The sequence below is a fragment of the Pagrus pagrus genome (assembly GCF_965226575.1).
Source record: "Pagrus pagrus genome assembly, chromosome: 13".
NCBI classification, from domain to species: domain Eukaryota; kingdom Metazoa; phylum Chordata; class Actinopteri; order Spariformes; family Sparidae; genus Pagrus; species Pagrus pagrus.
Window position 1 is genome coordinate 20,983,955 of NC_140197.1, and position 15,763 is coordinate 20,999,717.

Sequence of the window (15,763 nt, forward strand, 5' to 3'; positions counted from 1 at the left end):
CCATCCTTTCAACTTTACAGGAGTCCCGAAACCGACGGCAGTCAGCCGACCAAAATAAGTGCGCGTTTACGCGTTTGCAACGCATTTAACCATGAACATTCATGAAGGTTTCCTATCAGAAATATCTGAGACTAGGTTTCATTAAAGTAACTCAAAGCAAAAACATGCTTAAAAAGTTGTGTTGCACTATAAAGAGACAATTTAAAAATCTCCGGATATGGAGCGTCTCCAAAAACAAATTACTTGTTTCTTTGCCCACAGCGTCAATAAATATTTTCACTTTTGCAAGCAAGTAATTTTCAGTTTACTTTGTGGTACACAATAAAAAAATAATTGTTGCCGTCTAAGGTGAGACCACACATGAGCCTAGGAGACTGATATTGAAGGGAAGACAAGTGTTAACCTACCTTGACATGACAAGTTTGGCATTACGGCCGTTGCCATCTTGGTTTTTTGAAGTAAGAAGTGTTTGTATCTAGATGATGAAGATGGATATCCTCATTGAATGTGACTGGGCGCCCGAGGACACGCCGTGGTAGCGACTCATCAATCACAAGGAAGGCAAATCCTTAAGCATACCCCGCTTTATCATCTATGTCACTCATATTACAAAATGGACATCATACTGTATTGTAGAAGACTTAGTGAATAGTGACTGAGACCATAAACTCATTCCGAAATATCTTGACCGAAATAATAAACCATCAGATAACTTGGAACCTATTTTCATAAGCTTACATTTGGACTTTTTTTTTTGCAACCAGGTTGAAGGCAAATCTGCGTTGTCTTCCCTTTTTGGAGCCAGAAGTGACTATATTTGGAGGATCCCGATTGGATCTGACTAAGAACCAGAGGACATGCCGTGGTCGCCACAACTTAAAGCATGCACTGCTTTATTGTCTATTTTACTCTAAATGGGACAGTAATTTACAAAATGAACATCATGCTGTGTTGAAGAAGTCTTGAAACTGGTGACTGAGGCTAAAAACTCATTAGGAAACTGTTTACTGAGGTAATAAATCAAGTGTAAACAGGGACATTTTCTCATAAGCTTACATACAATCAGATTTCTTTTTGCAACCAGTGGAGTCAGCTCCTGCTGGCCTTAAAAAGAATGCAGGTTTAAGGCTCTTCTGCATTGGCTTCACTTTTCAGACCAGGAAGCTCCGTCAATATTGTATAGCAGGGTAACTGTTATCTAATATTTAAATATTTCAATATCTGTTTATACTAGAGCCCGACCAATATATTGATTCAACTATATTATCAGCCAATATTAGCCTATCAGAGATATATCAGCATGTGCTCCGATATGTAAACTTTATTTTAGAGATAATAATGTAGACAATTGTTCAATTCCCAGTTTCAGTGCACTGATGTCATTTTAGGTCATTAAGGTTATTGTTAAACTGTAAAATATTCTGCCTCCATTACAAGACTTTATCAAGTGTTTGATAACCAAAATGTTTTACTCCTTAATATTTTTACAATAAAAGGAAAGGAGAATAGTTGCTAATAAAAATGATTAATTGAAGACATGAATGTTTGTCATGGCTGTAGTTTAAAATAAGAAGTTATTCTAGCGTGCAGTATTGTTAATAACAGCAGGTTGGTGTGAAAGGGGGCCCCATGCTAACCACTGCTTCAGGCCCCCAAATCAGCAAGTCCACCCCTGTGAAAATGTATATACTGAATTAAACAAACACTGCACAAGTTAAAATTGGTTTGTGTAGTAGTATGGTGTCTTTGTCCTGAAGCATGTATTCTCACTGGTGTCCATGTGCTATCTTTGTCTTTACTTGGAAAAAACACGTCTGGGGGAAAAAAAAAGCCATAAATCTATTAGATCATCTAGCGATTAAATATGAACAGTACAATTACCACAGAGGCACAGCCAATGAGGCCATCAAGATCCAAATTATTCTGTCAACTGCCCTTGAGCAAGACACCTGCCACAGTGCCAGGCACATACCAACCCCTCTAAAAAAAGAAAGAAAGAGAAACTGGCACAAGCAAACAGGAAGCAATCTGAAAGAAGACTCGGATTTGGCATTTAAATATAAGATTACATCTTCAAGGAATGATTGTGCCAAATGGGATAATGTTGCACCCTGCACTTGCAGACCTTGGCGAATTAGCTTCATGTTGTTTGTACACATTTGCACTCGTGTTACCACCCCATGATGAACTCACGTTACATGGACTTGTACCAGCACCACATTGCCAGTAATTCGTCAAATTGTTTTGTTGTTAAGTGCGGGGCGGGGATGAAGAACAAGAAAAAGGGGGGGTAGGTAAAGGTACAAACTATCTCAGTCACGCACATGTGGAGTGTAACTTCATCAAACCTAGCTAGCTAATGTGACTTTTATGCTAATTTTGCGCACTTAACCCTGGATTACTGCTTTATATTACATGCATCTGTATGGGAAACAACTCCTAGATACATCTGCTCTAACAGATGTTACTCGTTGAATGTTGTAGGTCTTCTTTCAATATACTAACCTCATGAAGGGGGGAAAAAAACTTTGACTTCTCTCTGCACTTCCCAAGAGAAACCGGAGTCGCTAGCTGTGCCAAGCTAGCAGCGGGAATCAAGAAAGTGTAGCGGAAGTAGCTGTTTAACTCTTCGGAATAAAAGCACCGCAGCTGGTCGAACGTTCCACAGCAATGCATCTTTCGCTAAGGAGGTTTTACTTTGAAAGTCCCGGTCAGAGGCGGCAATTCAAGCTAGCGCTAGCTTGATTGTTAGTCCGACTTTACGCGTTTCAGGCGGAGTTCAGATCTTAAAACATTTGGCCAACTTCTTCACCTCTCCACTTCTTCGTTCACATATTTGAACTGAGATACCTTTCCCCCCTCGCCTTCCCTGGAGGAGTTACAACTCATGGAATATCTTAAATTTGTGGCAAGTGTGTATTTGTGATACTTTTTTCTGGAAGCGCTCCCAGGACAGGAGAGTTTTCTGCTTTCCAACTACTTTCCTTATTATTATTTTGTTTTTCCTCGTCGGGATTTTTTTCGGGGGGCCACATGCGATGTCACGGACAATTAAAAGAAGAAAGAAATGTTTGTGCTTAGTGTTGCGGTTACCGTACGAGGGTGTTTTTTGAGTTTATTTTCTTAAACCAGTTGAGCGACTGGCGACAGGACTCTATAATCAATGTGGTGTCAGCTGGAAGGACGCGGGGTCCGGATCTCACCTAAACGGTATGGCTGTGAAACATACATGCAGGCCTCCAAATGTCCACTTTAAACAAGTGTCTTACTATCACACAGTGTGTATTAATTAATATATGCACATATTTTTTGCTTTATTTATGTTTTTAATCAGTTAGATTGACTACTGGTTACATAATGTAATCAGCAGCCCTTAAGTTATTTAAATAGGTCAGTTTAACAACATTGTTTGGATTCACACAGTTCACATTTTTATTATTTTCTATGTATTTGTCAATCAGCTCACCCATCTGCATACATTAATGCATGCAAACAAGACTGTTTTTTAAATGCATTTTCTCATTTTATTTTATTTTTAACTCTCACTTACTCATTCACCCTAACCCTGCACAGGATCAAAGCATTGTGAACGGACTAATCCTACTTCACATTATATTTTCCTTGGCAGTGCTGCAGTTGTTAGCCCATTTCACATTTTGTTTTCATTGGCAGTCAGTCAGGTGAGGTGAGAACTACCGAGACACAATCCAAACCTGCAGGTAGATCACACACAAGTTGTGATATAAAACATACCAGCAGATGATGTCTCAGTCCGATAGTGTCAGACAAGATCAGGGATCTGGGCAAAGCAAAGCTTAGTGGGTGGTAAGTGCACTGAGAATCTGAATTTATCCAGGAGAAAGGCTTTTACATATGTCATGAAACCGCTTGCAAAACGCTATATGATGTCAGTCGAGCCGTTCAAGATGTGTCATGCTACTTTATTGCACTACAGCAGGTACAGCAGCTCATCAGAGGTGTGTGAGAAAGAAGGATCTGATGTCACCGTTCGTATGGAGGCTGGATTTTGCAGGCTGAGCGTGGTACGAAACAATCACAGACCTGGAATTAATGGGCTGTTTGCACAGTAGGAAAGCCAGGCTCTGTAAATGAGCACATGTGAGGCCAATGCTTTTATTTCTCCCTCACAGAGAGAGAGAGAGGCAGAAAGGGAGGACAAACACTTACCTGCTGCATGTGTTTTCCATGTCACAGCCGCTCCTGTTGTCACTGTCTTTAGGGTCACATGCTCGCATGCATTTCAGACCGCTTAGTCAGCCCAAACTTGTCGTAAAATCTGCTGAAAGATGTGATGCGAGGTGGAAACCGTCCTGCAATCAGACGCCCTCCAGACATCTTCCACCCCTGACGCTCTTTGGGTTACACGACATCAAAGAGGCAGGATTAGGACAGGACGAGGCCTGGTCCAAACACTAACACAAATTGCATTATCTCTCTGTCAGATGGATGTGTCTGACATTAGCCACACATGAGGGGGGGATCACTGTGTTAACAAGCTAATAGCACAGTAGCCACTGCCAGGTGTGGAGCTACTTTATGGCATCTGCTTCCTGGGGTGGGTCTCGCAGCGAGGGGCCCTCTGGACCATAATTCCCCCTGATTCCTCTTTCTCTCATGCTGTCTCGTCTGGATTAAACCCCTGCGGTTCACACTGGCAGCACTAAAACAGAAGTCAGACCAATTTGCCAGGTGCCAGATTTCCTAAAGAAACACTTTCCAGTGCTAGTTTTCCTTGCGGTCATGTGTGTTAGAGCAAAACCGCTGAAATAGCTGCAGGTCAACAAGGTGGTTTGATTCCTGAGTTTAATGCTTTTAAAAGAATCAGAGAGATAATATTTCTCATGTCTGAAAGTACTCGCTCGCAACTGTTTTGATAACCGATTAATCGTAAATAACTTTTAAAGCAAAAATGTCAAACTTCTTCTGATTTAAGATTCTCAAAGGTGAGTGTTTGTTTTGCTTGTTTAACAGTATAGTAAATGTAATATCTTTGGAGCTGTGGGTCATATAAAAAAGAAATTTGTGGTCATTGTTAAGGGTATTTTTTTCAGTTTTCTGATGTTTTAGACCAAACAATTAATATGTTGATTAAGTATTGATTAGATAGCAGATTAAACAACTAAAAGAAAATGGAAATAACACACATTAGCACCTTTAACAGCTTTTATACAAAAATGCACAATAAAGCTGAATGGAAACAAGCACAATTAGTAGTAAATTCAAGAATTACACTTGTAAACAGGAATAAAATAAAATGCTAACTAGTGTTTCAGAGGGAGGAAAACTTTGCATGTTAAAAGACTAGTTGAAAGGAAAGTGAAATAGATCGGTTTCAAGCTGTCACTTAAAAATGTCCTCTGAGGTCGGCTTCCTAATATCTTCTGGGAAAGTTACACTATTGCAGTTTGAAAGCGGTGTTAAACATGCCTGGGTTTATTATGACTTTCTGAACCTAATCTAACAAATGCACACTGGAGGATCTGTGCGAACATAAAGACTCCGCGCAGGCCGGTTCTTCATAATTAATGCTAAATATGGAGGCCTCGGAGTTAATGTCATAGTTTAGTCTGTTTAGTCTGTTTATTCATGCAGTTTTGCTTGGTGACGTGGTCGCTTTCTGTCTGTTTGTTTAGGCCCTGTCCTGCGGTTTCACGGTATTCCTCCTGTGCTCATTTGGAAGAATTTCAGGCTACGGGGATTAGGATTAACATAAGTGTGTAGTGTTGAGTGGGGTTTATGATTTAGAGAGACTGGGATTTTTTTTTGCGTGTGTGTTCTTCTTGGGGGGATTCAGAGTGCTTGGGTCTGGTCCAGAGGGCGGAAGAACGTCGTGGTCCTCGTCTAGCCTTGCAGGGAGCGCAAATGATGCGTGTCATTGTAGCAAATGGAGCATGGTGATGAAGTGCTGCTGCTGCTGCTGCTGTTTTACAAAGAAACCACTTAGAGAGTCGGCCCTGCCTGCCTGCCTGCCTTCTGTGTGGTGTCTGAGTGCTCCCAGAAAGCCCTTAGGAGGCATAAAGCTCTCCTACAACACAGGACACACTCACATAATACAAATCCTCAAGATTTTTCCTGGATATTCTCCCTGCTCCGCCTCCTCGCCAAAGTTGACTGACTTGAAATTATCCTCTCGTCTGATAAGAGTCGACCGACCGTGTTCAACATTGATGCAAACACTTTGTTTTCAGCTTTCCTTGCCGTTGAGGGGTGTGTTCAGCCTGATTTACCACTCATATTGCCTTGATTTGGTTTATTTTGGAAGGCCCAGACTGCCGATCAGAAGCTAGAGAAAACAGGAACTGGCTTTGATGTGTTTTACCGTCAGCACGTCATGCAGGCACTTTGAGCGCCTGGGGCGACAGCATGAGTGATGCGTCGACCAAACCTTGTTGCTCCATGGCTGACGGCTGCATTGTGTCCAGGGTGCGGCCCTGCTGAGTACATGTCCTGTCACTGAAAGGGTTTTGTCACTCATTCACATGTTCACACACACACACACACTCGCTGATGGTCACGATGATGCATCCATTCAGCCACCCTCACACACACCACAAGCCAACAGTCATGACATCAAGTCCTTCACACTTACTGTATTTTCTGCTGCCCAGTGTGTGTTTTTCTCCTTCCTCGCTGCCTGAGGAAGCAGCGAAGGAGCCTCGCCAGTAAAGCTGCATCTCTGACATTCTGATCATTCCACCTATTTTAACTCTTTCCAAGTGACCTCCTCGCCGCTTGTCAAACAAGTAACTTAAGTGACGTTCACCTCCGCCAAGTAGGCTTCAGTGTACTGTATGAATGCCATCCCCCCCGTGCATGCCACATGGATGGGTGACTGGAATATTTTTCCAGTTAGTCACAGGTGAGCCTTCGTTTTGAAACACGAATGACTCATCGGCTCGAGTCGTGCTTTTTGTTCAACGCAAATGATGTCAGGCATGACAAACTCATGTTGCTGAACGTGTCGTCAGAAAGTGTTTACATTAGGCTTAGACGAGGGAGTGTTTTATTTGAGGTTTGTTCAGATCATTGTAATCATAATGACTTTTCAATTTGTTACCATTTAACACGGGATCAGACTAATTAAGAGAACATTATATACCTCCGTGTTATAAACAGGAAAATTATTTACATCATTATTCATACCAGGAGAAAGGTAATGTGTAACTTTTTTGCTTTTGAATAACTTAGTTGAATTGTTAAATGCACATTACACCAGGCCTGCAACTAACAGTTGCTTTCGTTATCGATTCATCTGCTTATTATTTTCTTGATAAATATTTGGTAAGTCTATAAAACATAATAAAAACAATAAATGTGATGTTTTCAAATTATGTGTTTTATACAAAAAACACTACAAAACCCCAAAATATTTAATTCATTATAATATAAACCAAGAAAATGCCTAAAAAATTACTTAACTGATTATCTGATTATTAAAATAGTTGCGAGGAAATAAACTTTTAATAAGATTTTACTGCTTTTTTTTCTTAGAAAATCATTTAACCTGTTGCTATTACTGCATTACCAGAGTCCAGAGAGGGTTTATATGAAAAACTCTGCTGTATTTGATTCGTATTTTTGCTGAACAAAATCAACTACTAATCCTTTTGTGATCACAAGCACCAAGTTTAAATAAAGCAGGTTATGGCAGGCAGAACGTTTACAATAGTGATGATCACCCTATAAGTGAACTCTTTCAATCTAAGGCAGCAGATGTATTGTATCATGTTCAGACATCCCCTTTTCAAAAGAAAACAAATTCAACCGCAGACCAGGTGTGATCGAGGAGAATACCTGAGGTTTACTTTAGCAGTGCTGCGATACCTTCATCTAATTTGTGTGTCTTTGGAAGTAGACCAGAGGTTAGCCGTGTTTGTTGCCATGTTGGTTTGCAGATTTAAACAGATTCTAAGAATCTTGGATCCGAGAAGAACCTGTACTAACAGAACAAAAAAGAGAAAAAAAAATCCTGTCCTTAAAAGCTGAAAGGGAAGGCTTGTTTTCCTCGGGTCAGAGATACCTTTTGATCCACTTCCTTTGGCTGTAAAGTGTCTGACTTGCATACATACCAGGTTGTCAGCGTCTCCGTTTGAAGGTCAGACGGCAGAATCTACAGTGTTTGTAGCTAAACGCCATCTTCTTTCATGAAAAAGAAGAGGGCGACCTTGCAGTACTATTTTTCCACGAGTTCTGCCAAGATTTTAAAGCCATACCTCAGTGGTTAAAGCACCACAGTCATAAAGCTGCGGGCCTCCAGTAAAACCTCTTATTTTACCTTTTAATTGAGGTACTTAGGTTAACTGTTGAAGCCACAATGTGCATTGCATAAAATAACATTGTCTCTATCTTTCTCTCTGTTTCAACCCTCAGCTGATACGTCTTGGGAGTGATGCACTGGCTTCCCCTGGTTGCCATGGTGATTGCCTCGGCCCTGCCCTTCCCTCACAACCCTGTGTCCAGGATTGCTGCCGCGACAACAGAGCCTGGCTTTGACAAGCGCAGAGAGCACCGTCATGAGCAGGCTGCTCGCCTCGCAGCTCCCCCTCTGGACTACAACTTCCGTGGAAATGCCTCACAAACCGACTACAACATGGCTGCTGATCTTAGCCAACGCACCGACAGACAAAACCTCCAGAACAGTAAGGATTATGTGCAATCCTCCGTAGATGAAGAGACTCGCATGTTCAAAGTGGAGAATCCAGAAACCCACCAATCAAAAAGCGACTCAGGCAGTGATGACAACGGCAGCGTCACTTTGGATGTTCCCAAAGAAGGAGGAACGCTCAGGACCGAGGATATTTCCAAGGATAATTCTTTACCAAAGGACTACAAAGCTGACAGCAGCAGCAGGCAAGAATACTTCAGTGTTGTGGACTTTTCCAAGAAGGACATTCTTGAGGACTCTAAAGGAAAACTGTTGCAGGTTTCTACGGCAGAAACCAATAAAGCTGTCAGTCCTGCTGCTAATCTAAAGGTTCAAAGAGGACCAGAACCAACTGTTCCCTCGGACAAGCTGAGAAATGCACCTACAACTGGGACAGGTAGTCAGTGGACTCCTGGGGCTGAAAGAGTTCTGGCTGAGGAGAACTTGAAGCTGGAGGCAGGTCTGGGTCTGGGGACCGGGCTGGACAGTATGTTCGAAGGAGACGAGATGTTTCTGGACGCACATCCCCGAGTCCTATTCTCACCCTCCCAGTCGCCTCCAGAACAGCCCCCTCTCCTGCTCATGTTGGAGACTGGCCTGCTGGAGGAGGACAGGGACAGAGAGGAGCAGGAGGACATGGACGGACACATCGAGGGTCATGGGGATCGGGCGATCGACAGGGGCACGACTCTGAGTTGGGCAGACTCGTCCAGAGTTACCAAGGAGGCTGTCCGTGCTGTTAAAAGGGATAAACGCTCACATTTGATTGACAGGCGGAGAGGGGAAAAATCGGTGTGCGAGTCGGAAAGCGTTTGGGTTACTGACAAGACGTCCGCCATCGACTCGCACGGTCAGAAGGTCACCATCTTGCAGGAAATCCAGACCCAGACAGGACCACTCAAACAGTACTTCTATGAGACTCGCTGCCGCCAGGCCGAGCAGCAGAGCAACACTAGCAGGTCGAGGGTTGCCGGCGCAGCACCGAGATCTGTGGGGACGGGCGTAGCTGGGGCCGGCTGCTTGGGCGTGGATAAAAAACAGTGGGTGAGCGAGTGCAAAGCCAAGCAGTCGTACGTGCGAGCGCTCACCAAAGACGCAAACAACCGAATCGGATGGAGGTGGATCCGAATCGACGCATCCTGCGTCTGTGTGCTGCTGTCCAGAGCGAATCAGGCAGTGGGGAGGGAGGTCTTGTCGAGGAAGGGGAGAGGCTGAGACAGAGAGAGGAGGGGGGGAGACAGAGAGAGATGGCAAGAAGTAGAAAGTGACACAGAGCAGAGCAGCTGTGACATCCGTCTGTGTGCACTTTCTCTTGCTGGTGGTGTTTCCTTTGGATATTTCTGCCTTAATCCAGTTTTTCAGATATCTCTCTCTCGTTTCCGTCCCTCCCTCCACCACGACTTCAACTGACTTTTGAAAAAAACAAGAAGACCTCATTACTAGATCTTAGGGAAAATTGTCATATATAGAGATTTTACTTTAAAAGTACTGTTTTTGTATGATTTATCTTTCATAATCTAAGTTATTTTTGATTAGTATGTAAGCATGTGTATGTCTTTGATATTAATATATTCCTTTATATATATGTGTACAATATGACACCAGTATACCTTTATGTATGAAGCTATGTATATCTGTGTGTATTTATAGAAGAAGTCTTCATGGAGTGGTAGGTCTCTCCAGTGTCTGATGATAATTCCAGCCTCTGGGCCGCTCGGGTTGTGAGAGGAAGGAGCGCCACCTACTGAGGCTCCATTTTACCACTCCACACTGTTCCCATATGGATTACCAAGAATACTGTAACAGTGCTTTGATGGGGGAAAATGTATTGGAGACAGAATCTACAGCATGGGCACACTTAAGCAAAGATTTCACTCAGGCTGATGATTTGACAGTTTTGTGGAAGGATGCATCTCCGTCCGTGGATCTTATTAAATGTGGCTCGTGAATGTAAAACCATGTGGTTTGTGAATTATATGACACACAGACAAGCACATTTTACCATCTGCTGGTTTGTTCAGTTTGCCTGCCAAAAGTGGTAATAAAGGATCTTTGTACTCTGCAAATTATTGTTACATAACTTAACTGATGTAAATATGAGGAATTGAATTCCCAAAACACCCTGGGGTTAATTTGGAAAAACAGTCGTTACTACAAGCAGAAAGGCTGCAACTAATGATCATTTTCATTACAATTGTTGATTCATCTGTTGATTATGTTCTTGATTACTCGATTAGTTGTTTGGTCTATAAAATGGTGTCAAGAGTTTCCCACAGCCCAAGATAACATCATCAAAGGTCTTGTTTTGTCAACAACCCAAAGATATTTAGTTTACTGTCACAGATAAGCAAAGAATCAGAGACTTTTGATCTTCCTTTGATTAGTTGGCGATTAATTTAATAGTTAACTAATCGATTAATCGTTGCAGCCCTTAGAGGTAGTAAATAGCGGGTATTTTACTGCATTAATTTGCTAAATTTGCACTTACTCGTGCAAGTAAATGTCCTGCACATTTTGTGCTTGAAATGTTAGTCTGCAAAGTAATTAGTGGCTATAGCTGTTGAAAAAAGCTCAATATTTGCCTAAAAAATGTGATGGATCAAAGTATAAAGAAGCCTAAATTGGACATGTTCAATTTAATTACAATAGAAGTAATTGTAAATCGTAATTAAGAAGAAATATTTGAGTAAATGTACTTAGTTACATCCATTGCACCCACCTGCAGGAAGGAAAAGAATGAAACAAATCAATCAGGAAAAGAAAAAAGTTTGCGATGATCAGCTGATCCACCTGGATCGCTTTATTATTTTTTTTTCTATTACATCACCATTTTCATTATCATCATCGTCGTCATTATTGTTTATTTTCCGGATGATATTTTTCCATTTGTATTACTATCACTTTAATCATGGAAATCTGTTAAATCATTGCACAATTTGTTCTCAAAATGTACACATACAATAGCGTATTTGAATGACCATTTTCAATGTTTCATATTTACTTTTAAAACTAGTTCAAATGAAGCCAAGAAGGAACGGAACATGTACATACATTTATCCAATACATACCTAAAGAAAATAAATAGATATCGTAAAAAATAAAAAATACAACTGAAAAAAATACACACATTTTACAAATTGATCCCCAGGCTCCCACCCCCTGTAGGTTTATCATACAGATATATATTTTTTTTAAAGACACCTCATATCATCTTCACCACCAAAAAAATGTTTTTAGGTCATTGTCGTTTGTTTGACATGCATCGTAAACACAGAGGCTAAAGGTTTTGTTTCCTGGGCTTCCTCGGGCTCGCCCTCTCTTCCTGCCTCTCTCTGATCTCACCCCCCAGAGAGCTCTTGGTTTCTGTTATGGCTTGTGTGTGCAGTAAAATGACCGGCTTCTGTCCACCCTCTTAGTTTTTTCTTTCCTCCCTGTGAGTCGCTGTTTTGTCTCCATGCCGCCTCTCCCATCATCAGGATTACCCAAGACCCTGAGCTGATGATTAAGTCATAAACTGCATTGTGGAGGGCTAGTGAGGATGTCAAGCCTTCCTAAATATATTCTAACACTCTGGTATCACTTTCTAAAAAGACATACTTTACAAAGGGTTTGTAATTAATGGCACTGTCATTTTAATTATGACATAAAAATGCAGAAAATAACTTTTCGTTTGCAAGGTTGTGTAAAATCCATTTGGCTGTTGCCTTGTCTTCTTAGCTAGCTCTTCAATTCATTTGAAAGAATCCATTTATTAACAACCTTATACTTAGCTACCAAATCAGCAGTTATAGATGTTAATCAGATGTTGATAAGTGGTCAATAATAACTTTTAAAGCAGCAAGGATAATCGATTAAAGTAATCTCTAACTATTTTGTATTAAGTATTTTTTGAATTTCTCTGATTCCAGCTTCTCAAATGTTAATATTTTCTGGAATCGCTGCACTTTTATGACAGTAAACTGAATATTTCTGGGTTGTGGATGAAACAAGACATTTGCGGACGTCATCTCGAGTTTGGAAACGAAATTGTTCACAATTTTCAGACGTTTAATGGATAATGGACCGCAGTATTATCGATTCATCGAGAAAATAATCGTCAGATTAATAGATAATGAAAATAATCATTAATTGCAGCCCTAAGACGATATTTCCAGAAAGTAATGTCTGTGTTTGCATCCTCCCAAAGATTCAAAGAGCTAAATTTTGTCATTTAAACAGTTTTTCTCACAACTTGGCAACCCGAAACTCTTTTTTAGCAGCTGTTTTACTGACCTATACAGCATAAACAAATGCTTTATTTAATGTGCCCTACGTGCTTTAATAATGCATTTCAAAAAAGTTGGAGGACTCACTGGAGGCAGAAAAAAAGCTGAGACATCCAGACTTTTTAGCCCAAAGTATGGGTGAAGCTTAAAAAATGCTGGATCATACACGTCACATAATGCAACTCACTAACCCCCTTTCTCCACACTCATTCGGAAGATTTCCCTGATGACCTCACCATGCTATCATGAGTGTAAAGCTCCTTCAGCACCACAGAAGACACCTCCTGATGAGTAATCTGCGGAGCGCTCCTTTAACATTGATAAAGCCAAAAGTTAAAACTCCTTGTGCAGTATGCCTTATCGGACAGTGGCACCAACACTAACTGTATGGATTTCCTGCCATCGACATCGTGAACTCGGTGAACACAATGCCTCTGTGGCCTCGCTCCACCCTCTCCCATCCACCTCTGTGCCTTTGATCTCTATAATGGGGTCCCATCAAAAGAAATTACTCTGCCTATCGGCTTTCAAGGTGCCAATAGACAAAGCATGAGGAGGGTCCCTCTGATGTGGTCGGAGCTGAACAGTGGTCTGAATTCGGACGTGTTTTACTACACCACTCCGACCAATTGGGGACACTTAGACACCCCTGACGGGCCCATAGAAGCCAACAATGGAGCCACAATGGCTGACACTGGACACCAGCCGACTCATGAGCAGAAAAGGAGAACACCGGTGTTGTTTAAGAGTTATAACCGGCCATTTCCCCCCAAGTCATTGCAGCATCCTTCCAGTCACTCCTCTTGTTTTTAAAACTTTACGGTGAGGTTAACTTCTGCCCTGCTTCTCCTGAAAAACACCTGTCGTTGAGCAGAAGTTATAAGGCGACACGTTTAGCTGTTTTCAAACTGTAAGAGAATAAATGGCAGCAAGTGGTTTCTGAAGGTAGGAAAATGAGCCCTGATATTGCCAACTCCGCTGACTCCGACGAGGAATGAAAAGAGGGGAAACCTGCACGACCGGCAATAACCTAACCGACACCTGGCGTTGTCCTTTATTAACCCCACAGCACAGTCACGTCGAGAGAAAGAGCAAAGACAGAGTGACAGGAAGAGAGAGACGGAGAGAGAGAGAAAACAGCTGATCCCATTCAACCTTTCAAGTCGGAAAATACATTCATACATTCTTCATGTCATTTTCCCCTTCATTCCTTTGCTTCTGTTATTGCAGAATGGTCAGACCGATAGATTTCTTTTTTAAGTTAAATGGTTATATTCATTGCTTCTTTCTCCGTGGATGAGCGAGAGGGTCCTCCAGTCCCCAATCCAGTCAGCGCCCTGAGGAGAGAAACAGCATTATTAACACGTCATCGCTCCCGTGGCCTTAATTCAACTCCGCCTAAATCCCCCAGCAACCAAAACCCACCATTTTAAGACCTTAGGGGAACTGCTTAAAATCCAAGGCTCAGACCAATCCACGACAACAAACAAATACATAAAACAACGAGGTTCAAACGAATGTGCTCGGCACATGTGCAAGCCATCTCGAAAGCTTTGGAGGAACTGTTCTGTCTCACCACACAGATAAAAGCCCCACATGGATGAATCGCTACTAGACAGTTTAATTAATGTGTCGGACGGTTCTCACCTCAGCCCCTCAACAGGAGTACGTCCTCACTGAGGCAGATTCACCCCGGGCACCAGAGCTGGCTGTGTAGGAGACAGACACAGACGGGGTCATTATCTCAACTGCAATGACTTAAAACAGCACTGACCTTCCACAGGCATTCCTATTAAGAAGTGGAATGAGGGATAATAGTCTTCCTCTGTACTTTGAAGCGTCTGTTCCTTGTTATTGCCAGTTCCTCTGCAGAAGGAAACAGAAAATTCCACCGCCAAACTAATGGCAGAGTAGCATGACAACAACCAACTGCTCTGTGTGTGTGACTCTGTTTTTTCATTCGCAGCAGCTTATATAAGGTGCACTTTACAGTACGCTGGCTGGAAAAACTAAACGCTGCTGTTCAAGGCTCATTTCCAACAGATCAAGATGTAAACGCACGGCTCATTTACTTTCAGATGATTGGGGTGCGCTATCAAGCTGGTTCGACACGGTCAGGTTGTTATTTGTAGGAACCCATAAGAAGGGTTGTGTTATTAGAAAGTTATTACAGCAAAAAACAACACTGTTGCTGTAAATAAGGCGAGAAACCATCCGGAAATCCAGAAAAATGCATGCAAAACTGTAAGTATAAATATTGTTTTACCACTCAGTGCTTTCTGAATGCTTATGGTTTATTTCCAACGTGACAACTGCACATTGGAGAGCTCTTGGACTTGCATTTAGGTCTGACAATGTCCTGCTATGGAGGATACTCAGAAATAGGAGTGGGCGGAAACAATATAACAATATATTTTTAGGCGATATGGATATTTTGAAATCTCCTCAAAGCAGTTTATAAATGCTAGGATGCTATTTTATGGATAATTATTGGTGCTTTCAAAAATATCAACACAATGAGCTTTTTAATAAATAATGATCAGTAATGTAATAATGACTAATTGGGTAAAGACAAGTATTAGAACAAGTAGAACAGTCTGGTAAGGTCAGAAAATGACATCACTTTACTGTAATGCAGCTATAGGATCAACACCTATGCTTTATCACAATTTAATGATATCCGAAATCTAAGCTGGTGTAAAGTCTCATATCCAGATAATGATATAATAAAATGTATTGCCCAGCCCTTTGTGGAAATCGCTTAAGTTTTTGTCTAGATCAAAGTTAAATGAGCTTCTTTCATTGAGTGTTTTCTGTGATCATTACTAATCAA

At 41.6% G+C, this 15,763-nt stretch overlaps 3 protein-coding genes across 7 annotated transcripts in view; 1 reads left to right on the plus strand and 2 right to left on the minus strand.

Annotated features, from left to right (window-relative positions):
* slc1a9 (solute carrier family 1 member 9) overlaps positions 1-2,584 on the minus strand; it is a 28,288-nt gene extending 25,704 nt beyond the window's left edge. For 3 of the 5 annotated variants that reach the window (XM_084371290.1, XM_084371291.1, XM_084371292.1), the window contains exon 1: positions 2,506-2,584. The gene's annotated coding sequence lies outside the window, so the exon portion shown is untranslated. Of the gene's footprint in view, positions 1-407; positions 971-2,505 lie in introns of those variants that run through there. The other 2 variants (XM_084371293.1, XM_084371289.1) reach the window with 2 other exon arrangements.
* Positions 2,585-2,757: 173 nt separating this feature from the next.
* Positions 2,758-10,621, plus strand: ntf4 (neurotrophin 4). Its single transcript, XM_084370414.1, has 2 exons — positions 2,758-3,210; positions 8,392-10,621. The coding sequence occupies exon 2, from the start codon at positions 8,411-8,413 to the stop codon at positions 9,878-9,880; it is 1,470 nt and encodes a 489-aa protein (XP_084226540.1). The 5' UTR covers positions 2,758-3,210; positions 8,392-8,410; the 3' UTR covers positions 9,881-10,621.
* Positions 10,622-11,432: 811 nt separating this feature from the next.
* Positions 11,433-15,763, minus strand: part of ppfia3 (PTPRF interacting protein alpha 3) — a 31,097-nt gene continuing 26,766 nt past the window's right edge. Inside the window, exons 30-31 of the mRNA XM_084370674.1 lie at positions 14,578-14,639; positions 11,433-14,267 (exon numbers count right to left, since the gene is read on the minus strand). Coding sequence (XP_084226800.1) covers positions 14,587-14,639 — 53 coding nt within the window. The 3' untranslated portion in view covers positions 11,433-14,267; positions 14,578-14,586. The remainder of the gene's footprint in view (positions 14,268-14,577; positions 14,640-15,763) is intronic.

What these genes read in the sequence shown, in the direction of transcription:
- ntf4 (XM_084370414.1), top strand. Translation starts at nt 8,411, where the DNA reads ATGCACTGGCTTCCCCTGGTTGCCATGGTGATTGCCTCGGCCCTGCCC.